This window comes from Apodemus sylvaticus, chromosome 13 (assembly GCF_947179515.1).
Source record: "Apodemus sylvaticus chromosome 13, mApoSyl1.1, whole genome shotgun sequence".
Lineage (NCBI taxonomy): Eukaryota > Metazoa > Chordata > Mammalia > Rodentia > Muridae > Apodemus > Apodemus sylvaticus.
The window spans coordinates 19,469,765-19,494,608 of NC_067484.1; the positions used below are offsets into that span (position 1 = coordinate 19,469,765).

Below are 24,844 nucleotides of genomic sequence, written 5' to 3' on the forward strand. Positions count from 1 at the left end.
TCTATGCCTGAGACAGGGTCTCATGTGTCCAGACAGGCCTCACACTCTGCATGTACCTAAGGGTGGCTTTGAACTTCTGTTCCCCTGCCTCCATCTCCTGAATGCTGAGATTATAGGTGAGCACCACCATTACTTCTTATGCATTGCTGGGATCAAGCCCAGGGCTTTTGTGAAAGTCAGATAATCCCTCTACCGGCTGAGTCACACCCTTCAGCTCCTGCCCTGGCTTTAAGCACCACAAAATAGTTAGCCCTTTTCTCCAATGTCTTTAATTTTCCTGAAACAAAATAGTCAAAGCTGGAGGAATTTGATGAGATTTTGTAAGATGTGTACTAATAAAACCAGGGTTAACTGTCCAGGCAATTGCAGTTTAGGGCCTGGGTTAAAAATATGAGGAGGTGGGGAGAAACGTGCTAAAAAACAAGTCTTTAAAAGAATAATGTTATCCCAAAGATCTGGATTCAAAGTAGTAATTTAAAAAGTGTTTCTTCAGTTTTTTGTTCCAATCTGTATGCAGAAATCCACTGTATCTATTAAGAGACATGCTACATACAGTGTTAAAAACATCTCCTGTACAGTATTTCAGTGCTTTGTAATGAGACAAGTTAGAATGGGCCAACAGAGTCAAAATGGCCAGGTTTGATAGAAAGATACACAGGAAACTGAGGAAAGATTATTGCACACGTGTCCCTAAATTTCGTTGTTGTTTCCAGGCGATTTTTGCCTTTTAGGGTCAGTGAGGAAGCTCATATGACACAGTTGATGTATCTACTATGTTCATTGCACACATAAGTTAGAAGCACACAAATTGTTACAATTTGTTACAGGTTACAATTGTTACAATGCTGTAGCATTCTGCTTTGGCGCTTACAAACCTAGTAGTGAAGGTTTCATAGGGCTTCTATTCTCTTGTCTTCAGTGAGTAGAAATAAATCTTCACAGCTGTCCTGCTTCTTGAGAAGAAAGCCCCTGTCCATCTCTGGAGCCCTGAAATTGATACCTTGAAGGACTGAAGACATCCACAGGGAGTGAGGTTTTATACTGTACCATCTCCACAGAAACTACCGGGATGTTACAGTCTTAGAAGGACACAGACTGAGAGAAAAGTACTTTGGTAAACTGCTTAAGGGTCTACCATTAGCATCTCTAGTCCATGATGGTCCATGCATATAAAGTTTGTACATGTAACTAACCAGCTGTCTTGTATTATCTGGTAAATACCCCACTGGAGAAATGGTGAATCTTTCATTCTTTAAGGACCCTGAATTGTTTTCTTGCCCCCTTTCTTAGTCTGGGTTTGTATTTCTGCACAAAACATCATGACCAAGAAGCATGTTAGGGAGGAAAGGGTTATTCAGCTTACACTGCCACATTGTTATTAATCAACGAAGGAAGTCAGGACCGGAACTCACACAGGGTAGGAACCTACACGCATGAGCTGATGCAGAGGCCATGGAGGGATGCTGCTTACTGGCTTGCTTCCCCTGGCTTGCTCAGATTGCTTTCTTATAGAACACAGGACTACCAGCCCAGGGATGGCACCACCCACAATGGCCCTCCCACCCTTGATCACTAATTGAGAAAATGCCCCACAGCTAGATCTCATGGAGGCATTTCCTCAAGGGAGGCTCCTTTCTCTGTGATAACTCCAGCTTGTGTCAAGTTGACACACAAATCCAGTCAGTACACACACACCCCCACGTTCAACAGGAGGGACTTCTGTTCCATCAGTGGGTTGGATGGTAGGATTTGGGCAGCTGCCGGTGTGTCTGGAGAAATATCAATTGAAAGAGGAGAGCCTTAAGAACTGGGGTCCCAGGACTGTGTCAGGGATGTCTTGGAGACCCTTCATGACAAACAGGGCCGGTTTCCTAGAGAAGAGTAGACTGTGTTATTCTTTACTGTCCCCTTCTATGGTTTTCTTAAAATAGTGGGAAACTGTACTCGTAAGGAAACTTGATTGGCCAGAACTTGGCTCAGAATGCTTTCTGGGATGCTTAGAATAAAGATGCTTGGAGAAGGAAGCCCTTCCTGGTTTTGCAGCCCACAGAGCTCTGCTTTCATTTCCACTCTCAGGCATGCTATCACACTGGTGGCAGCTTTGTTTCCTGTCAGCATCCAAAACCTTCATGTTTTGCTTTGCGCTTGATATTTGGGTGACAACAGAGCTGATGGGCCTTTGCCTTCAGTGGAGGTACTGAAGTAGTATCCTAGCTGGGCATGAGTTCTGTCCTTGTGTTGGAAACCACAGCTGCACAGTTCTTGTACCTGGAGTTGTCTCAAAGACTTGATGAAACCTTTCTCTGAAAAGCAGCCTCAGGGTTCAGGTCTGCCCCTGTCTCCCCTCCCCCATCCTCCTTTGTCAGCTGTCTGCTCTGTTGCCTGACTCTGGCACAGTGTTTTGAAGATGGAAGCAATGCTTGAGGTTTTGTGTGTGTGTGTGTGTGTGTGTGTGTGTGTGTGTGTGTCTTGTCTCTTCTGTAGGCCTGACCACACTTCTTTGCCCGTTGCTCAGGTGATGCATTCTGATCCATGGCCTCAGAATGAAGGTCAGATAGGCACTGCCCTGCAGGTTTCCTTGGAGAGTTGTCCTCTGTCAGACCCAGGTACATCTAACTCAGTCACTTCAGTTCTACCACAGAAATGGAATAGTGCTTTGTTACAAAATCATCTTCCAAGAATACAAAGCAATTTCTTTGTTAGAGTCTTATGAGAATTTCTAAAATTCTCCCAAAACAACCTAACTAGACATGTGTGTGTGTGTGATTTTGACATTGTATGAGACACAAAGGTAAAAACTCACTTCTCTTAGAGACATGGATGCCCTGTACTCTGAGGTTTAGTGTGAAGATCAAGGAAAAGTCTGAAAGCATCTCATTGTTTAAAAAAACTTAGATTTCTCAAGCACAGTGTTTTTTCATGATGTTCCTGAAATCAACCACAAGACAAAAAGGCCATGCATCCCATATTTGGAGCCTGAGAAGGTTCTCCACAGGGTCCAGGTATTTTCATTAGTGTCCGCAAGGAAGAGTATTGTCATGTAGCTCATGTCCTGACAGTGCCGACTTCCTGTCACAGACAGGAGATGTGATAAGAACACGGAACAGAGATTATTGCTGTACACTGTGTCTGTCTCCAAACAGTGTGGTCCCTTGATGAGCAGTTGATATCAAGTCCTCTTTCTGTGGTATCAGGTGAACAGCCCTGCTTTTTAAATTCCTGTGACGGCTCTCGCTTCTCCTTTCTCTTTGGGGACCTCAAGGAAAGAGCAGATTTTTTATCTTGGATTTTATTGGCTGGCCACTACCCTTCCCTATGAGTGCCTAGACTCTCAACAAGTTTATTGATTGAGTCCCTAGAGTCCTCCATGCTGAGGCCACAGGTGGAAAAGGACAACAAGGCCTCAGGAATGAAAGCATAGGAAAAGGTAGGCTCTGTCATAATAGGTTATCACCTATTGCTGTCCTCTGTCCTGAGAAAGAACTGAGGGACACTTTTGAGAAGCCCCCAGGGAAGACCTGGCTTCACATCTCACGCTGCCTGCTTTGCTTCTCAATAAACTCCTTCCCCAGCAAGGCAGGAAGCAGGACCCCTGGGACAAGGTCAGACATGCAAAGGGTTCAGGACAGTTAGAGGTGCCCAGCCTCAGCTGGGTCAATGCAAGCCTGGACCTGACAACGGGCTTCCCACCCTACATTTCTCATTTGGAGTATTGCCAACCTCACCATAGTCCTGGCCTTTTTGTTTGTTTGTTTGTTTGTTTGTTTGTTTTGAGACAGGGTTTCTCTGTGTAGCCCTGGCTGGCCTGGAACTCAGAAATCTGCCTGCCTCTGCCTCCCAAGTGATGGGACTGAAGGCATGCGCCACCACCATCTGGCAGTCCTGGTCTTGATGGAGACCTGTAGCCCTGCCCTCTCACAGAACTCTATACCCAACAGTCCTAGCCCTGAGCCCAACCGGAAGGGAAACAGTTCCTTCTGGGAAAAAGTTCCATTCTCACCGGATCCTTCCCTGCGGCCAGCAAGTCTTTGCTGGTCCCGCTCTGTGACTGGCAGACAGGCCTGCGTGTCATCCCTTCTCTGGCCATGCTCCTGTCTAGAGCTCATAGTGAAGCAAACAAAAGATGGACTCTCCCCCTTCCATCTGCTCATTTCCTCCCCAAAGCCTCTGGAGAATGAGAGCTCACACAGGTAGCAAGCTCTTCTTTTACAAGGGTGGCTGGTTGAGTTCCATCTTTCCTCAACGACTTAGGGACAAGTCTGCCTTCAAGACTATTTGCAGAGAATTATAGTTGCATTGCTTTCGAGTAACTCCTAACAAAGTATTTCCAAATAAAATATCCCTAGAGGTCTACTTTAAAGAAAATATAAAAGCCCTCTGCTATTAGCAAAATCTTTTTTACATAGAAACGGCTGCACAGAGGCCCCAGAACACTTGTGCTCTTAAGCAGGTTCAACAGAAGCCTTCCAGATGATTTTCTCAGTCCGTGGGCTAAAGAGCTCCCTTTTCATGCAAGATGCTGATGAAAGTCAACTCAGCCTAGTCCAGACTACTTTCTCAGCTCTGATTATGTGCAATCCAAAACAGAACTGTGGTACCCAAGGCTGGGTTGGCACCAGGCATCTATGCTCTCTACACTGTGGATAGAGCTCTCTACCATACTGGGCCTGGAACAGAACTCGCAGCAACAGAGGAGATGGGAGAGGAGCCCCACATGACCTGTGGGAAGAGACCTTCTCTGGTCCTCTTTTCTCCTGGCAACAGGATGGTCTGTGCCTTAGTCAGGGTTTCTATTCCTGCACAAGCATCATGACCAAGAGGCAAGTCGGGGAGGAAAGGGTTTATTGAGCTTACGCTTCCATGCTGCAGTTCATCACTAAAGGAAGTCAGGACTGGAACTCAAGCAGGTCAGGAAGCAGGAGCTGATGCAGAGGCCATGGAGGGATGTTTCTTACTGGCTTGCTTCCTCTGGCTTGCTCAGCCTGCTCTCTTAGAGAACCCAAGACCATCAGCCCAGGGATGGCACCACCCACAAGGGGCCCTCCCCACTTGATCACTAATTGAGAAAATGCCCCACAGCTGGATCTCATGGAGGCACTTCCCTAACTGAAGCTCCTTTCTCTGTGATAACTCCAGCCTGTGTCAAGTTGACACACAAAACCAGCCAGTACAGTCTGGGTGATATGAAAAGGCTGTTTGTCTACTGGTTCTATCAGCAGGGTTGGGTACCTTCTGGCTTCAGGCAGTTTGCCTGGAGGGTGGGTAGATGTATCTCTGGTTTCTCATTAGTACCGAGACTGTTATTTTCTGTTTTTATTAAAACTGTGTTTTTATTTATGTTTCTGTATCCATGGCTTTAAGATGAGAGTTTTGGTTTATTTTTGTTGTTTTATTTCTGACACAGGTCTTACCACATGTAAGGGTGAGTTCAAACTAGTAATCCTCCTGCTTTGGTCTCATGAGTGCTGAAATTACTGGAAACATTACCATACTTAGTGGTCCTGACCTAGAGTTAGCTAATGACAATAATGCATGAAGTAAAATCCTATATACACATAGGAAGTGTGTGTGTGTATGTGTGTGTGCACGTGTATATGATGTATATGTGCGTGTGTGTGTGTGTATGTGTGTATGAGTATGTGTATGTGTGTGCTGTGTGTGTGTGTGTGTATGTGTGTATGAGTATGTGTATGTGCGTGCTGTGTATGTGTGTGTGTGTATGAGTATGTGCGTGCTGTGTATGTGTGTGTGTGCACGTGTATATGTATATGTGCATGTGTATGTGTGTGTGCACATATATATATATGTATATGTGCGTGTGTATGTGTGTGTGTGCACGTGTATATGTATATGTGCATGTGTGTGTGTGTGTGTGTATGTGTGTATGAGTATGTGTATGTGCATGCTGTGTATGTGTGTGTGTGTGTGTATGTATGAGTACGTATATGTGCGTGCTGTGTGTATGTGTGTGTGTATGAGTATGTGTATGTGCGTGCTGTGTGTGTGTGTGTGTGTGTGTGCGTGTACTTGTATGGATCAGCATCCCTCATGTGAAATGCTGGAGGCCAGAAGTACCTCAGATTTTCTGTTATATCTGCATATACAGAATGAGATACCTCAGTGGTAGGACCCAAGTTTAAACACTCATTCACGTCTCATATGCGCCTTACACACACAGCCCAAAGGTAACCTTATGCCATAGTTTTGGTGCACCTGTGTTTTGACAGTGAGCGTTCACATGAAGTTGGCTGTGGAATTTTCCACCTGTGGTATCCTATCAGCATTCAGAAAGTTTCCGAGTTTGGACGATTTTGGATTTCAAATGTTCTAATTAGGGCGGTGCTTCATCTGCATTTATTCATTGCATCTACAACCAAAATGTGGAAAGTAAAGTTGGAGATAAGCCATTTAAATTTGAAGACTAAAACTCACTTGCTCTGAAAACGTTGGTCGAAGGATCATGGAGTAAGAAACACTTCATCTCCTGGCACTGGAGACGGCGGCGGGCGTCTAATGCACTCAAGGTCAAGGGGGAAGACTGAGATGAAACTAACAATTGGAGGGATCAAGGAGCCAGTGTGAAGAAGCATCGTCGGGATGAGGGCGCTAGAAGTTTCCCCAGGGAGGTGAGGTCAGAGGACCTACAGGCAGGCGGGCTGATTCAGTCCAACAAGCAGTTAGACTTCTGGATTTCCCCATAGCACTCTCTTCTGGGCCTTCCTGATGTTTCCTGCACCCCACACTTCTGATAAGGATTCGTTTGCTTTCTGAAGAACTTGGTGGATCACCATGGACCAGGGACAGTGACCTCAGGGATGGCAGAAACCAGAGCCCCACATCTCCGCTTTTTGAGTTTGTGTTATTTAGACAGGATCTGACTGTGTAGATCTGGCTGGCCTGGAAGGCCCCAAACTTAAGAGGTTAACCTTCCTCTGACTCTGCCCTCACCCCTCACTCTGGTGGGAGTAACTGAGTGACGGCCACACCCAGCTGCTCACCTTCACTGAGCATTCACGTCCCCAGTCTATACTCTCAGACTCTGACGTCAACTCTCCTACTCCTCAGGACCTTGTCCTATCTCTTGAATGAGTATAGGGACAACTGATCAGAGGGAAGGATGAGAACCTATGTAGCCTACAAGGCCACACAGTACTGGTGTCCTTTAGTGGACTGAAGATACCGCTTTGGGGACAGAGGATGGGGCAATTCTGAAAGAGTCAGGGTAGACCATCAAAGCACTTAACTCTTGGCTGCTAATTGGTGAGAGGCCCAGAGAAAAACCTAGTTCATGAGCAAAATCCAGAAATTATGCTGGGCTGGAATGTCTCTTCATCAGGGCTTATAGCATGGATATGCAAGTATAAACAAAGGCATTCCAGATGTTAAGACGTCAACGGAACTCTTTTCCTATAATTTTCCAGAAGGATGGTGGGTAGGGTGGAACCAGGATACATTTCGGCATCATCAGTTGCCACAAAGAGTCAGCTTCCTGGACATGGCTTCTGCCGATGAAGCCATGCACGGGCAGGATCCTGCCCAGAGATTTAGGGAGAGACGGAAGAGGCAAAGGGAAAAGTGTGTTTACAGGGCAGGAAGCTAACAAGGAATATCAGAGAAGCAGGGGCATGGGAGATGCTAAAATCTATGCTCATCTCCATGATTCAACCCTGGCGTTACCTGATTGCTCCTGAGGCTGAAGTCATCCTGGTAGTTACCAGGCAGCCTCTCCCTCCACCGTGGTGGGGTGGCTTCCAGGCTGCAGCCTCCTTCTGAGGCTAGAAAGGCTTAGCTCGCATTCTTGTTCCTATAGAGGCAACAGTGGACCAAGCAGTGACAGAGCATACAGTCACAGGCTTCTGGAGGGTGGGGTGGTTGTGCTTCCTAAGCCCTCATGTAAACCCCTAAGCTGGTTACTTAAAGTGCTTGGTTTGTTTCTAATTGCTAAGGAAGTGGAGGCAGAGCGAACGCCCATGACTTGCTTAGGGTTGTAGAACCACAACAGAAGATTTGACCCCGACTCATAGCCCATATTCAAGCCTGGACATCATATTCCAGGGCTCTCCAGGGATGTCCAGAGGAAGTGGAAGGTGTAGGAAGAGGTCCTTTATCTGAGTGTGTCATTAAAGATGTTTTCGGCCTTAAGTGTAGCTCATAGTGTCAACTGCCTGCTTCTCTACCCTGACGCCTAAGAGATGGAAACTCCCATTTTCTGATCACTTATGAAGCAGATCCGCAAGCCTCGAGCCCTGGCTTCTCCTAGTTGTCTGTCTGTCAAGACGTGGTGATTCAGACGGATGCAGTGGCTCACGCCTGTGATTCCAGAGCTGGAGGGGTTGAGGCAAGAGGGCCACCTCAAGTTCAAAGCCATTCTGGGCTACTTGGTGAGTTTCAGACCTCCCAGGGTTACAGAGTGACTTTACTGCCAACAAACAAACCACCATTGACTCCATTCTTTCAGACGCACAGGTAAAACGTTTGTTTCGTTCTGTAGCTTTCGTCAGCTTCTCTCTGGCTCTCACACTTCACGTCCAGTTGCTGAGAGAAGCATGTGGCTCTGCACCATCTGACTGTCCTGACCTACTCTACTGCTGCTTTCTTCTTAAAGTCCTTCCCCTCTCTTGCTCGATTGACGGACATGGCCTTGCTTCAGACTTCCTTACTGTGGACAATGCTGCCCATATGTAAGTTAGACGATGCTCCTTCTCCTCCTAAGTTCCGCGAGCATCCTATTGCTGCTAAAGCACACGGCAGAGGGCTGCAGATGCTCAAGAAATCTCTGGGGACTTTTCACTACCGACCTTGTTAAACACAGATCAATCTTACGCGGCCTCCGCCATGTGGCCACCCTAACATTTTCCCAAAGTCAAAATTCATCCTTGCTGTTTCCTTTGCTTAGAGGGCCTTTCCCTCTGATGCAGACAGGACTTCAGGGACTGGTTTACTCCATGTCATTTTCCCACCATTTAAGTTAATGTGGCCCTATACACCTCAATTACATCTTTCCCCTTATTTTTCTTAACTACAATTTTTATCTGGCATATAATAGTTTATTTATATTTTTTAATTAATAGACCTTAAAAACCAGAAGGGAAGAGGTTTTAATGTTCATTAGTCTTTACCCAGAATTGCTTGGCATGGTAGTTTAGACAACCATGGCCTCCATAGGCTCTTATAGTTCAGTGCTTGGTTCCCAGTTAATGGAACTGTTTGGGAAGGATTAGGAGATGTGGCCTTGATAGAGGAGTGGCAGTGTGTGTGTGTGTGTGTGTGTGTGTGTGTGTCCTTTGAGGCTTCAAAAACCCACACCATACCCAAATAGCCATTTGTCTATTTTATGGTAGTTATCTCACCATGCAAGCCCTTCCCATGCCACACTTCCCTGCCTGCTGCCGTGCTCCCCGCCATGATGGTCAAGAACTTGCCCGCTGAAACTATAAGCCTAGTGAATTCTTTCTTCTATAGGTTGCCTTTGTCACAGTGCCTTAGCACAGTGACAGAAACACAACTAAGAAACGTCACTAAGATATCTCTGTAGATGCTCAGTAAATGAATAATTCTAGACTGAAGCAGGGCTTCTGGTGTTCACCTTTCTCAACCCCAGCAATACACAAGAGTTCCCAGAGACAAAGCATTTAACATAGGACTCTCCTGAGCAATCTTTTCTTTCATACAGTCCATAGGAAAGCTCACAGAAACTCTCAGCTGATACGTAATATGTACTTCCAGGGGTAGATGGGTAGCAAAGAAACTTCTAGCATAAAGACAGGCCTAGGAAAGGCACAGGCAGGATGACAGGTTGTGAGTGAGGCATGGCTGGAGCACAGCACACTGGAGCTGTAACCGACTTTTCCAAGCTAGAGGCAGTCCACGTCTCAGGAACCTGGGGAATGGGTGGGTGGGGTGGGTAGGAGGGGCCTTGTGGATGAAAGTATGCCCAAATCAACAGAAGTATCAATTCTTTAACTGAGAGAGTTTGGTAATGGTTTCATTAGATCCTGACAGGTCGTCTAAGGAAGGCAAAGCAAGCAAGGCAGGTTGAAGACGGCAAGAAACTTGGCTGTGTGTGGTACATGGCGGAGCCGGGCTTGCCCTATCCCAAGAGCAGCAAACCAACATTTATGAAATACATCAATCCAGAATGGAAGCATGAGGCCCCTCCTGGCCCAGAGACAGTAGATGCCACATTCCACAGTGACACCTTCACTGACTAAGCACTTGTCAGAGGGATGTGGCAGAGAGGGGTGCGGTGTGGACTCTGAACTGAGGAGGATGCTCTCCACGTTGTGATGGGGGAGGAGGGGCTGAGAGAAGAGAGCAGCAGGACAGGCAGAGAAACAGACAGACAGATGGGGGTAGGGGGACCAAAGTGTCAGGATCTGAGAGCTTCCACTCTTGGTCTCTGTAATGCAGTGGAAAGACTTATCTACTTTTCACAGGGTCGAGGTCCCCCAACACTTCCTCCTGGTGTTTTTCTGCATTTGACACTGGATTTGTTGGAACTGGGAAAAAAACCATACATGTCTTAGCACATAGGTGCTCGGATGAGTTCTCTGAGGGGTGTGGTTCGTAATAATTTAATTAGCCCAGCTTTTCTCAGAAAAGTGTTAATTAGTTTTTGCTTAAAATATACTATCTTGATAACCTCTCCTTCTCCACTTGTCCTCCCCTGAGTGAAGCCCCAATTTTCCATCTATACCCTGCAGCAAGTTCCAACCACTGTTATTACAAGGAATGAAAATTAAAAAACAATTCGTGTAGTCATGGATTATGACATGTGATGAATATGATTCTTGTATATCCGAGAGATGGAGAAGGTAGAGACCAGGATTCCACAGTCACTTGCCAGGAGCAGCCTCAGAAGGATATGCGACTCCATGTCCGCTGCCCTCGTCCCCACCCCCGGAGACCTGGGGAGATGGATGTTGAATGCAAGATGGAGGGTCTAAGGTGTGGCCAGGGCATCTCAGACAGACGGGAAGAGCTCTCGCCAGGTGAGTCCATCACCCCGAGACTTGTCTAGCCACCTGCCGCAGGAGAAGATGGTGGCCACTCCAGTACTAGTGTTGGTGACCTCTACCTTTTCCACCAGCCAGCCTGAGAAGTAGCCACTGCTGTCGTGCTCCAGCCGAACCTTGCGCAGCTCTCCCAGCTCTAAGGTCTCCAGAAAGAAGCGGTCTGTACTGCCCCTCTCGAAGAGATTGCGCATCTTCTGTTTCAGTTCACGTTTGCCCGTGTCCCCATTAGCGCCAAAGATGGTCACAAAGACGTTGGCATCAGTGCCCGCCCCTGGTTCGTAGCCTGTCGTCACAATGACCTCGTACTTGACTGGCACCAGGCTCTGGATCTTACTGGCGAAGCTCTCTGTCGTTTTCGTAACCTCAAATACCTTGAAGTACTTCCTCTTCCTCTTGAGGGGGATGAGGCAGTCACAGTTAAAGAAGTACCTGACAGAGGGTAAAGAGCAGACAGGAGTCTGAGTTGGAGATACCAGCAGAGGGTCTCATTTTGCCCAAGATACCGAGGCCAGATGCCCAGTTCTTCCAGTCACTCCTTGTTCCTTCTAATTCCTTTCTAATTCTTCATACTCCACTTGAAATCCGTAACTTAAACCTGTTGGTCCTACTTCAAATGCACCTAGAACGGTGTCTGTTCCTCCACCCCAGCATATACCCATGTGCTCTGCTCTGGTTCAAATCGCCATCCTCTTCCAGTTTCTAGCTTCCTAGGTTAGGCATAAACAATTGCTATGTTTTCTTCCCAATCCAAACTGCTAATTTCCTACCCACAGGAGACCAGCACAAGATGGAACCTATTTTCATTCCATCCTGGAGGGGCAGAGGGATGTGTGAGGTCCCACCCCTTCTGAGAATTTATAGGCAATTAACCTTAGTTGGGAAGGGGCTGGGGGTGGGGGGGTGGGGGGCTGGGGGTGGGTGGGTGTTGGGCGCAATGCTGATAAGGTCCTATTCCTCCTTGAGAATTTATAGGCAGTTAATGGTTTGGAAGGCCCACCCCTCTCTGAGAATAGTTAGGCTATGTGTTCCTGGAGGAGAAACATTTTCTCCAGTTATTCAGCGACTTATAAGTTTCCTATGCTCCACTAAGTAAACCCAATTAAACTCACTGGCTCACTAGTCTAGACGAGGGTGGAATTATTTCTTCTGCTGTTGGTTTCCTATCTGGGGTGAATAGCTCTTCGCTCGCCTCCCCAGAATGAATTCCCACAACACTAATAATTTAGCAGATTTTGAAATAAGCAGTCCTGATGCTAATGACTTCAGGAATGCAGTGCTGGAAAAGGGTGCCTAGAGGTGAGTATGCCAGGGGGAGGGGCGGAGAGCAGCCATCTTAAGAGGCACTCCACAGAAGCAGGGAATGAATGGAGCCAGCTTCAGAGGATCCCTCCCAGGTCACCTGCCCAGGTCTAGAGCAAAAAGTTCCCCATTTGTACCCTGAGAACCCACAGCAGGTGTCACAGGACTAGACAGAAACAGGGTTGGCAGAAAACCTCTAGATCAGATAGAGGAAGAAACCATGACTCAAGATCACACGGGCTCTGCACAGGGGAGATGTGATTTGGGCCAGAGTCCCCGCTGGACACGGAGAAAGAGTTCTTTCTGTCCTGTACCCTATAACAGCCTGCCCACGGCAGGGCCTGCAGCCGCTGTGCCTACAGAAGAGTTTCTCAAGGGAAGGATTTATGCTGGCATCCTACGGCTTCGAGAATACAGACATGACAGGCCTGGCATCTATGCCAAGCATCTGTCTAAGTGAGAGCCCTGTGGCTCTTATGCCCTAGGCACACCAGAACACACACAGAGGCAGGTCCTGTGTCTGTGACCCATGCCTGAAATGACGAGTGCCAATGCTCTTCCTCCATGAACATTTAACATAGCAGAGTCAGTCCCAGGTCCTGTAAGGGATTGATGGCACCGGTTGTTGTGGGATTAGAGGTCTCCTTGCCTCAGTTTCCCCATATGTGTGTGTGTGTGTGTGTTCATGCACACATTGACACACACATGTAGAGGCCATAGGCCAACCTTAGATGCATTTTTTCAGGTGCTACCTACTTGAGTAGTATCTCTTTTCTGAGTTAGGGTCTTACCAGGTTGGCTGGTCTTCAAACCACAGAGACCTGGCTGTCTGCATTCCCCGCACTGGGCTTGCAAGCATGTGGTACCATGTCAGGCTTTTCCTGGGAACCGAGCTCAGGGCCTTGGGCTTGCATGGCAAGCACTTACTGACAGCCATCCCCCAGTCCCGGCAGCACTCCTTACCGCCTTCTCTTTGTAGTGTACGTTCACTTGAAGCTGCCGTATCTTCTCCCTTTGTCTTCTGCTCTGTTTACCTTGGTTCATGTGCTGTCTCTGTTGCTCTGATGCTAATTTCTGGTATCACTCTGCTTCTATACCTCCCTCCCTCCCTGAAGTAACAATATCTTAGGACATGACAACCCATCTGCTTCTTATTTCCCTCAAATTATTTGCACTGAAGGTTGGTCACTTTCATTTAATTACAATTGTGGTTTATAAGTCTGTGTACTGCTTATAGAGATTGATGAAAAGAGGAGTCCACTCTTGGGGCAAAGCTGGAGAGCACACAGACAAGGGCTTCAGCCGCACACCCAGGTCACTGAGGATAAACGACATATTGATCTTTCCACAACTTACCACTACCAGAATGTTCGCAATACTGAGACTGAATAAATATACATGATTAAAAGTAAAAGTACCCAACGTACAACCTAATGCACAAAACCCAATGCAGAAACACAAGAAATATTTAAAAAAATAATCAAACAAAGCAATCCCTGAAAATCACTAATTGCACCATAAAGGACTACAGTGCTAATGAGATGTAATCCTGGATAATAATTTAAAATGACTATAGGAACACTGCACCAAATCACAGAGGACGTGAAGAAATCTCAGAATAATCACAGAGAGAACACAAAGCAAACTACTGAATAAAATAAAGAAGGTAACACAGTATCATCACTGGAGGGAAATACTATAAAAGATTAAAAAAAAAAAGAATGGGAATGAAAAGCTCGTTAAGGAGAAAGCCCCATGGAGAACCTCCCAGATAGAATGAACCAGGTGGAAGACAGAATACCAGGGCTGGAAGACAGAGTGGACAAGTGGAAACCTCCAGCTAGAAGCCTGTGAGATGCCACACAATGCATAAGCATAAAAGATGGAGAAGTTCAAACTAAAGGCATAGAAATGATGTTCAATAAGAGCATAGCAGAAAGCTTCTCAGGCTTAGAAAAAATGGTGACACTTTTTTCTGACTAGACACAAGAGACATGGAGAATCCCAGAGACACAGGACCAGAAAAGAAATTCCACACGTCAAATCCTATATCAAACAGTAAGACTACAGAGATGACATTGGAAGTGGCAAGGATGAAGGGTCAAGTCACACAAGCCGGCAACGCCATCAGCGTAATAGCAGACGTCTCAACAGAAACGCTAAGACTCAGGAGGGCATGGGACAATATAGTCAAGCTCTGAAAGAAAGGAACTCTATTACTCTACTTGGGAAAATCACCCTTTATAGTTTAAAGAGAAAGAAGAACTTTACATGATAGAATAAAAAATTTATGACCATTAAACCAGAACTGCAGAGGATATTTGAAGGAGTCTATCTACTGTGTGAAAGAAATAACCACAAGGTCACAGGAAAGGTTAAACTGCACTTGAATGGTAAGCATATAATCAAATAAGGAAGGGAAGCACCAACTGCTACAAAATAACAAGATGACAGGCAGCCCGAAGCTCTCAGCCATAACTGTGAATGCTATTAACCTGATCTTCTAATTAAAAGGCATGGACTAGTAGATTGGATTTAAAAATGGGACGCATCTATTTATCTCCCATAAGAAACCCATTTCACTGTCGGAAAAATGAGCACAGCTTTAAAGATGGAATTTGAGGGAATAGAAAGCGATACTCTATACAAATGGAGCTAGACAGCAAGCAGGCGTAGTGATACCAATATCTGACAAAACAGGCATCAAAAATGAAGTTAATTGGAAGAGATGAAGAGGGTCACGTCATATAGATGGAGGGAATAGTCCACTAAGAGGATGTTGTAACTGTAAACTATATGCACTGAGAATTGACAGGTCGTAATCTTATAAAACAAACACCAATAGATGTCAAGGCACAGATTTTACCCTTACACAATAATAGTTCCCTATTCTCACTGATAAACAGGTCATGTGACAAACAGAATCAAATTTACAAAGCACTCCAAAGGAACATCACAGCCACGTGCGGCCGCAGATCAAACAGACTTAACAGACGGCCTCAGACTACTCTACCCAAGCATTGCAGGATATACACATTTCTCAGAAACCCATGTAGCTTCCTTCCCTAGAATAGATGACATTTGAGGACACTAAAGAAGATCTTTAACAATACAAGAAAATTCAAGTGGTTTCTTATATCGTATCTTTTTTTTTTAATTTTGAGATTATAATTTAATCACAACATCTCCTGCTCTCCTTTGCTCTCTCCAAACCATACCACGTGCCCCTCCCCCACTCTTCTCCATCATGCCTTATGTTATTGCAATTGATAAAGTCAACACCCGGAGAAACGATCAAGCAACACTCATGGGGACTGAACAATGCACCACTGAGTGATAAATGAGCCAGGGAGGGGATCACGAGGGTCATTTAAAAATTCTAGAATTAATGAAAAATAAAAATACAACTTATTAGAACCTACGAATCATGAGCTAGAACCTGCAGAATGTGAACTAGAATCTGCGGAGCGCGATGAAATCAGTAGTGGGATATCCATATCTATGAATGCTTACATTCAAACGTTAGAGAGGTCTCAAATGCAAAGCTCAAGGATGCACCTTAAGGCCTGAGAGAAACCAGAGCAAGCCCAAGTCAGTCAATGGAAAGAAGTAATAAGATTACGGGAGAAATGAATGAAGATCAAAAGAATAACACACAAAAAAAGCAATGAAATAAGGAGCGGGTTTTTCAAAAAGATAAATAAGATCAATAAACCTGTAGTCAAAGTAAACAATGGAAAGAGAAGACCCAAATTAATAAACTTAGAAATCAAGAGGGAGACATTACCACAATACCAATGAAATTCAGATCATGAAGGCAGACTTTGAAAAATCTGTTGTAGGATAGCTGGGTGGTAAGGGTGCTCACAAACCTGACAACCCAAGCTCGGTATCTGGAACTCACATGGTGGAAAGGGAGGGCCAACAGTTGTCCTTCAAACTACAAGATGGGGGGGCACAGAGAGAGAGAGAGAGAGAGAGAGAGAGAGAGAGAGAGAGAGAGAAGAAGAAGAAGAAGGAGGAGGAGGAGGGAGAGAGAGAGGGAGAGAGAGAGGGAGAGACAGAGAGACACAGAGACAGACAGAGACATACACAGACAGAGAGAGACAGAGATAGACAGAGAGAGGCAGAGAGAATGAAAACACAGAACAGACACATTTCTAGACACATTAACTTACAAATATTAGACCTGGATCATATAAACAACTTAAATAGATGTATCCCAGATGCTGAGATTGAAGCACAAATGTGAAGGTTCACAAACCCAGACCCAGATGGACTCAGCAGTAGATCCCAACAGACACATCAAGAATAACGAAGATGGATGCTCCTCCCTGTAGTTCATAAGCCAGAAAGGAAAGGGATACTACCAAACTGATTGTAAGGTGGACGGACACACACACACACACACACACACACACACACACACACACACACACACCAATCTCCCTGATGCACATAGGCAAACTATTTGTAAACTGTATTCAATTGTACATAAAAAAAAAAGCATCATGCCAGGCTGGGCTTGATTCTAGGGAGGTACGCGTAGTTCAACATCAGAAATCAATAAATGTAATACATCACCTTATAGATTCAAGAAGTCACACCATCATCTCTATGATTGCAGAAAAGATTTTCTGACAAAATCCAGAATTCCTTCATAATACAATCCCAGAAGAAACTAAGACTAGAATAATATAACAGGAATCATCTATGGCAAAACGTATATTTAACATTGCATTAAATAGGGGAAATTCAAGGCATTCGCACTAAAGTCAGGAATGACATGACAGTTCCCTTTCCCCGTGCTTACTCCGTGTAGTCCATCAGGTCTCATGCTAGAGCGCAAAGACAGGATAAAGAACAAAAGGAACACAGACATACATGAAAGCAAGAAATTAAACTGCTCAGATCTGCAGATATGACAGTGCACATTGACAACACTGAAGCCCCTGGTGGACCTTTCAGACTTGATCAACACTGTCAGCAAAGGAGCACGAGAGAATCAGCTGAAGACCTTCACAAGGAGTTGAAGGCAGGGGAAGACAGAAAGACCTCCCATGCTCAAGGAGCAGCAGAATTAATGTAGTGAAAATAGATAGAGTCTCCATCAAATCCCAATGACATTCTTCACAAAAATAGGGGGTAAAATCTTAAAACTAATATAGAAGCATACAGAAGGCCCTGGTTTGCACAAAGCCACCTGGAGCTAAACACACGATGCAGGAGGTATGCTTAGAACCACTTTCAAGCTATAGTTCAGAGTAATAGTAACAAAAGTAGCACAGAAAAACAGAGTAGTGGGAAAGATTTAAGGACTCAGATTTTTTTCCTTTGATTTTCTTTAGACAGGTTTTCTGTGTAGCCCTGGCTGTCCTGAAACTCATTCTGTAGACCAGGCTGGCCTTGAACTCAGGAATCCACCTGCCTTTGCCTCCCAAGTGCTGGGATTAAAGGCGTGTGCCACCACTGTCTGGAAAGGACTCAGATTTAAAGCCACATCTGTAGACCTAATTTTATTTATTTTTTTTACCAAGATACCAAATAATATACATTGAAGAACAGGCAGCTTTTCCAGAAGATTATGCTAGGGAAACTGCATATTATTAATATGTAGAACAATGACGTTAGATTCTCTCATCTAATCCTATATGTAATCATCTCAAATGGATGAAACCTTAATATGGGACCTAAAACTCTGATACTTAGGGACAGTAGGGGGAGGCTTTCAAGAGACAAGCCAAGGCAGGGGATTTCTCAAAAGGAGAAACTCCAGAACAAGTACCAAGAATTAGCGAATGAGATCATATGGCCTCAGAAGGGTAAAGCATGCCCATTCCCAGGGTTCGATTCCGGCACCCACATGGTGGCACACACCTGTCTGGTGTTCCAGCCCCAGGTGGTCTGATACTTTCTACTGACTTCTGTGGATACTATACACACATTTGTGCATGCACATACACACATGCAGCCAAAACATTTATGTGTATAAAATCAAAACCCCGAATGTACTAAACAAAGAAAGAATATTAAAGGCAGTAAGAGAAAAAGGCCAAGTAACATAAAAAGGAAGACCTATCAGAATCAACCCAGACTTCTCACCAGAGACTATGAAAGCTAGAAGATCCTGGGCAGATCTCATGTAGACTCTAAGAGAACACAAATGCCAGCCCAAACTACTATACCCAGGAAAACTCTCAATCACCATAGATGGAGAAACCAAGATATTCCATGACAAAACCAAGTTTACCCAATATCTTTCCACAAACCCAGCCCTACAAAGGATAATAGGAGGAAAACACCAATACAAGGAGGGAAACTTCATCCTGGAAAAAGCAAGATAGTAACCTTCTTTCATCAAACCCAAAAGAAGATAACCAATCAAATATAAAAAATAACATCAAAAATGACAGGAAGTAATAATCACTATTCCCTAATATCTCTTAACATCAATGGACTCAATTCCCCCAATAAAAAGACATAGACTAACAGACTGGATATGTAAACAAGACCCTACATTTTGCTGCATACAGGAAACACACCTCAGTGTCAAAGACAAACACTACCTTAGAATAAAAGGCTGGAAGACAATTTTCAAAGCAAATAGTTTCAGGAAACAAGCTGGAGTAGCCATTCTAATATCAGATAAAATTGACTTTCAACCTAAAGTCATCACAAAAGACACTGAGGAACACTTCTTGCTGGTCAAAGGAAAAACACACCAAGAAGAACTCTCAATCCTGAACATCTATGCTCCAAATGCAAGGGCAACCTCATTCATAAAAGAAACTTTACCAAAGCTCAAAGCACACATTACATCTAACACAATAATTGTGGGTGACTTCAACACTCCACTCTCCTCAATGGACTGATCAGGAAAACAGAAACTAAACAGGTACACATGAAACTAATTGAAGCTTTGGACCAACATATATATATATATATATATAAAAATATAAAGAGAGAACATTTATATATATATATATATATATATATATATATATATATATAAAGAGAGAACATTTCATCCTAAAGCAAAAGAATATACCTTTTTCTCAGCACCTCATGGTACCTTCTCCAAAATCAATCATATAATTGGTCACAAGACAGACCTCAACAAATATAAGAAGATCGAAATAATCCCATGCCTCCTATCAGATCACTATAGAGTAAAAGTGGTCTTCAATAGCAACAAAACAACAGAAAGCCCACATACACATGGAAACTGAACAATACTCTACTCAATGACACCTTGGTTAAGGAAGAAATACAGAAAGAAATCAAAGACTTTTTAGAATTTAATGAAAATGAAGGCCCAACATATCCAAATCTATGGGACACAATGAAAGCAGTGCTAAGAGGAAAACTCATAGCCCTGAGTGCCTCCAAAAAGAAAATGGAGAGAGTATACACTAGTAGCTTAAAGACACACCTGAAAGCCCTGGAACAAAAAGAAGCTAATTCACCCAGGGGGAGTAGAAGGCAGGAAATCATCAAACTCAGGGCTGAAATCAATCAAGTAGAAACAAAGAGAACCATACAAAGAATCAACAAAACCAGGAGCTGGTTCTTTGAGAAAATCAACAAGATAGATAAACTCTTAGCCAGACTAACCAAAGGGCACAGAGACAATATCCAGATTAACAAAATTAGAAATGGAAAGGGAGATATAACAACAGAAACTGAGGAAATTCAAATAAGTCTAAAAGCAATTAAAAGCACAGGAAAGGACGGCTCAGCAGAGAGAAGGGATAGAACACGGAAAAGGAGAAATTCCTTGTTACTTACACATCTACAGAGGATTAGGATCCAGATTATAAAAGGAACTTCAGAAAAGCTAAATTTCAAACAAAACAACCTAGCCAATACAGAAGGTCTTAAAAGACAAGGTTAGCTGGGCAGTGGTGACGCAGGCCTTTAATCCCAGCAATTGGGAGGCAGAGGCAGGCGGATTTCTGAGTTCGAGGCCAACCTGGTCTAGAGTGAGTTCCAGGACAGACGGGGCTACACAGAGAAACCCTGTCTTGAAGAAAAAAAAAACAAAAATGAACAAACAAACAACAACAACGAAGACAAGGTTAAAATGGCCTGGAAATACAGAAAAATGTTCAACCTTCAGAGAAATGCAATCAAAGCTTACACTGAGAGTCCACGTCACTCTGATCAGAATGATTATTAGGAAGACAACAAACAGCAAGTCAAGCTTGTGAGAATGTCAGGCAAGAGAAACCTCCCTACACTGCTGGTGGATGGAAGCTGTCCATCTACCACGGAAGTCAGTAGAGGGCTCCTGGAGAAACTAAAAACAGGTATTGCTCTTTCTGGGTATATAACCCTCACGGACTAAGTCAGTGCACCACAGCCCTCCCTGTTCACATCACCGCTGTACATGAAATCAGCCCAGGGACCTGTCCACAGAAATGGATAAAAGAATGTCTGCACACACAGTGATGTTTTATTCCTCGGTTTTTTAAAATAGGCTCATAAGATCAGTTATGTGCATATATGATGTGAGAACAGAGGAAGATGGAAAGGCAGAACTAACAACGGACCCTGGGAGAGGGGAAGAGAGCAGAGATGTTAAAGTTTCATAGTATACTTGAGAGACTTTACAAAGCCTAATATACGAGCTGTGAATAGAGTCAAATAAAGAATTAAAGGTGTCTTTACACCTGTTCCTTTACTTCGCGCGCGCGCGCGCGCGCGCGCTGTGTGTGTGTGTGTGTGTGTGTGTGCACTGACTGGGCAAGCAGTTGCCATAGCATAGATGTGGGGCTCAAAGGACAACTGTGAGAGCCAGCTCTCTCTACCATGTGTGACTCGGGCATCAAACTAAGGTTAGCCAGCCTGGTGGCCAGCGCTTCTTACCTGCTGAGTCAACTCTCTGGCTCCTGATGCCAATAAAGAAATTTTAATTAGGAAGAAAAGAAGAGAGAAATTTTGAAGGGGAAATCATGAAGGTGCCTCACAGGAAATTTTTGTTTTGTTTTGTGCTCTCTTCTCCTCAGATTTATTCCTTGGTGTACTTGGGTTTTTTTTTTTTTTTAAACACACCAGAATATCTTCAAAGGAGATGTATATTCATTGTTCAGCTTAAAAATATTTTAAAATGTGTTTTTGCATAGATTCGGTAATATTCATAGTTGGATACAAATGCACAAATTATATGTTCACATACATGATTTTCCAAGTGTGCTCTCTGTCTTCTTTTCTGTTTGGCTGTGACGCCTTCTCTCTGGCTCCTACTGCAGCTCCCCACCTTACCTCAGATAACCCACATAACAGCGAGGGTGCGGCCTGACAGACTTCCTCCCTCCACCCTCCTGACAGACCCACGTACACACAGACATATGGGGATGTCAGTGTTCTCTTTTCTGCGCAGCACCATAGTACGGAATGTGTTTTCCTGCATCTTGGTTTCCTCACTTCATAATACTTCCTGGGAGTTTCTCCAAGTCATCTGGTGCACATTTAGATCATCATTTTAAATGACTAAAAAAGAATTCCTCGGCACAGATACAAGAACAAGTTTACTAATAGAGTTAGAGTCACAGCCCAGGACCTGGGACTCAAAGCCGGTGGAGTCACGGCTGTGGCTGGATGTGGGGGAGGGGCCTATAAGACTAAAGGTGAAAATGGTGAACCAAAAACAAATGAGCTGGCTGGAAACCCAGGCATGGCATAATCACCATTCTGCAGACGAACGCTGGGACCAGAAGGGATCGGGAAAGTGTAGAGGAGAATGACGGTCTCAGAATGTTCATGGTGCCTCTCTGATGGGTAAGACCTTAGGGAAATTCTGCTGTCTTTTATCCACTTTTGGGTCTTATATTTGAATTTTGTAGTGATTCTCTATTGGATACACTATTTTGATAAAACAGTACATGTTTTCTTTTCTTTCTTTCTTTTTTTTAAATAGATGAAAGCTTCTCTGTGCTCTTCCACTGGAATCTTGAGGGTACTGATGACCAAGAGTGTCCAGAAAGCTGGGGTGCAGCTTGGTAACAGAATGCTTATATAGGACACGCGTGGTCCTAGGTTCTACCCCCATATAAAGAGCATACTAGACACATACACATATACATACATGACATACACATACACATCATACATACACATACACAACATACATACACATATACAACACATATGCATATACATATACAGAGGGATAATACATTTCTGAGATGTCATAAGGTTATAATAAAAAGCCTAGTGTCAGGTGTGGGATACTTCCTTCACGTGTTGGTCAGTAAGGACCCATGAACTCCCAAATGATATATGTTGATATTGTTCTTCTTTATTCAGTGGAAGAAGGAAGGAAGGGAAGGAGGGAGGGAGAGAGGGAGGAAGAGAGAGAAGGAAGGAGTGAGGGAAGGAAGGAGGGAGAAAGAGAAGGAAGGAAGGAAGGGAGGAAGGAAGGAAGGAAGGAAGGAGGCAGGCAGGTAAGGAAAGGCTCCAACATCGCCACTTTGCACCTTTCTTGCTGTTCTCATAAGGAAATCTCCTTGAATTGAAAAGTAGGAGACCCGCCCCCCCCCCCCACACACACACAAGGTCACCCAATCAAATCCCATCTCTGCTGTAGACAGGCAGTTCAGACAGCTCTAGCACAGTGCTTCTAGACCTGCGGGCTGTGACCCTTTTGGGGCTATTGAATGGCCCTTTCACAGGGGCCACCTCAGACCATTGGAAAACACAGGCATTTACACTACAATTCATAACAGTAGTGAAATTAGTCTTGAAGTGGAAACAAAAATAATTTTATGGTTGGGGAGGTCACCACAACATAAGGAATCTATAAAAGGGTCACAGCATTAAGGTGGAGAACCACTGCTCTGGCACATGACAGCTGATTCTTCCTGTCCTTACACTCATGTCTGAGGTAACCTTGGCCTCAAAGGACACATGTTGTCTTCTTACACATATGTGGTTTAAGTTCCCACTGCACCCAGGACTGGGCTCTATACATACATACACATTGCCATACTCCATCTCGGTGATGGTGATTGTCTTGACATGCCAGACTAGCTCTCTCTTGGGGATGAACCGGTCCTCCCTGGCCAGGTGGCCCACACAGAGTGAGGCGATGTCTCCCAAGAAGATGCTGTCAAACTCAAACGTGTCTGTGGTCCCCCTATGGGAGGAAACAAAGGTGTGATCAATGAACTGCCCATGTCTGTTGATTCAGTACGTATTTAGTCAAAGCCTACAGTATTCCAGAGTGATATGGAAGGCAGAATTTGGTGTCAGCCTAGCTTCCCTTGAGGGATTCAGGCTAGTTTTAAATAAGATGATGGCAGTGAAAAGCCCTGCCAGTCACCTGCTCCCAGCATGTGAACAGCACTCCCTGTCACTAAGCAGGCTGGAATTGGGAAGAAGCTAAAGAGCTGGGTTTGGAGATGCAGAGGGAGGAGGAGAAGGAAGAACCTTCTAATAAAGACCCAGTTTTGGAAAATCTTACAAGTCAGGTATTGGGGATTTCTACTTGGATGGAATTTGAATCCATGAGGGCATTGCAATGGGAAGGCAGGGCACAGGCCGTCTCTGGTGGTCTGTCAGCACTAGTCTATGAAACTCAGACTCTGTCTTCATGGAAGGAATTGGAATAAAAGGTTGTGGCAAACAGAGTTGGGGGAATCCCACCAAGTCTGCGTGTTGAAACCTAATCCCATGCGTGGAGTTTGGAGCTGGGTCTTTGGATGGTAGTTAGGCAACAAGGGTAGAGCCTTTGTGAATGGAATCTTATAAAACAAGCTCCAGGGAGCTCCTGCACTCTCACAGTGAGAATACCCCATCCGAGAACCGGGAGTGTCACCAGACACTAAATCTGCCAGCAACCTTGAGAACGTGGGAAAGAGATTTCGCTTGTCCCTAAGCTACTGTTTCATTTGGCAACTTGAATGGGCGAAGGTAAAGGAGGTTGAGTAGGGAATGTGGAGATCTTGTAGTCCTGGCAGGAACAGAAACAATGCGGACACAGCCAGAGGCCTCCCAGAACAAACAGGTAGAAAGTTGTGGGTTGGGAAGTGGGATAATACTTTCAAGGGAATCACAGGTCCTCTGGTACCCAGTAGGTACTCAGCTGGCACCCAGTAGGTACTCAGCTGGCCCATTTACACACCTCTGGCTTGCCCTCCCCACCTCCATTCCATTGAGTCCCCTTCTTACTTCCGGAAGGCCCGCTGTCTGGAAGAATTTTCCACCAGGAATTCCTTGGATCTGTTCTTCCTGCCTTCCAGGATGAGCCAGACGTTCTCTCTGGTCTCGCCTCCGTTGCCTGTTTCTATGACAATCTCGTAGGCTGCAGGGAGGAGGTGGGAGTGGTTCAGCAGCAGGAAGCAGACACCTGCCACCCACCAGCCCTCCCTCTGGTCTTAGGCCACAGTTAGGAGGCAGGTTAGCCTTGCTAAGACCTAGGCACTGTAAGCGGAGCTGGTGACTCGGGGACAGCAACCTCCTGGCTGGCAGATACAGGAATGTAGCAGCCATACGGAAGGAAGCAGGAGGTAGGGGTGAGTTTTCAAAAG

At 44.8% G+C, this 24,844-nt stretch overlaps 1 protein-coding gene across 3 annotated transcripts in view; it reads right to left on the bottom strand.

Moving 5' to 3' along the window:
* Positions 1 to 10,963: 10,963 nt before the first annotated feature.
* The window catches only part of Loxhd1 (lipoxygenase homology PLAT domains 1), a 168,216-nt gene continuing 154,335 nt past the window's right edge, over positions 10,964 to 24,844 (bottom strand). For all 3 annotated transcript variants that reach the window (XM_052155668.1, XM_052155666.1, XM_052155665.1), the window contains 3 exons: positions 24,486 to 24,618; positions 23,293 to 23,451; positions 10,964 to 11,444 (listed from right to left, as the gene is read on the bottom strand). In XM_052155668.1, the coding sequence (XP_052011628.1) occupies positions 10,964 to 11,444; positions 23,293 to 23,451; positions 24,486 to 24,618 (773 nt within the window). The remainder of the gene's footprint in view (positions 11,445 to 23,292; positions 23,452 to 24,485; positions 24,619 to 24,844) is intronic.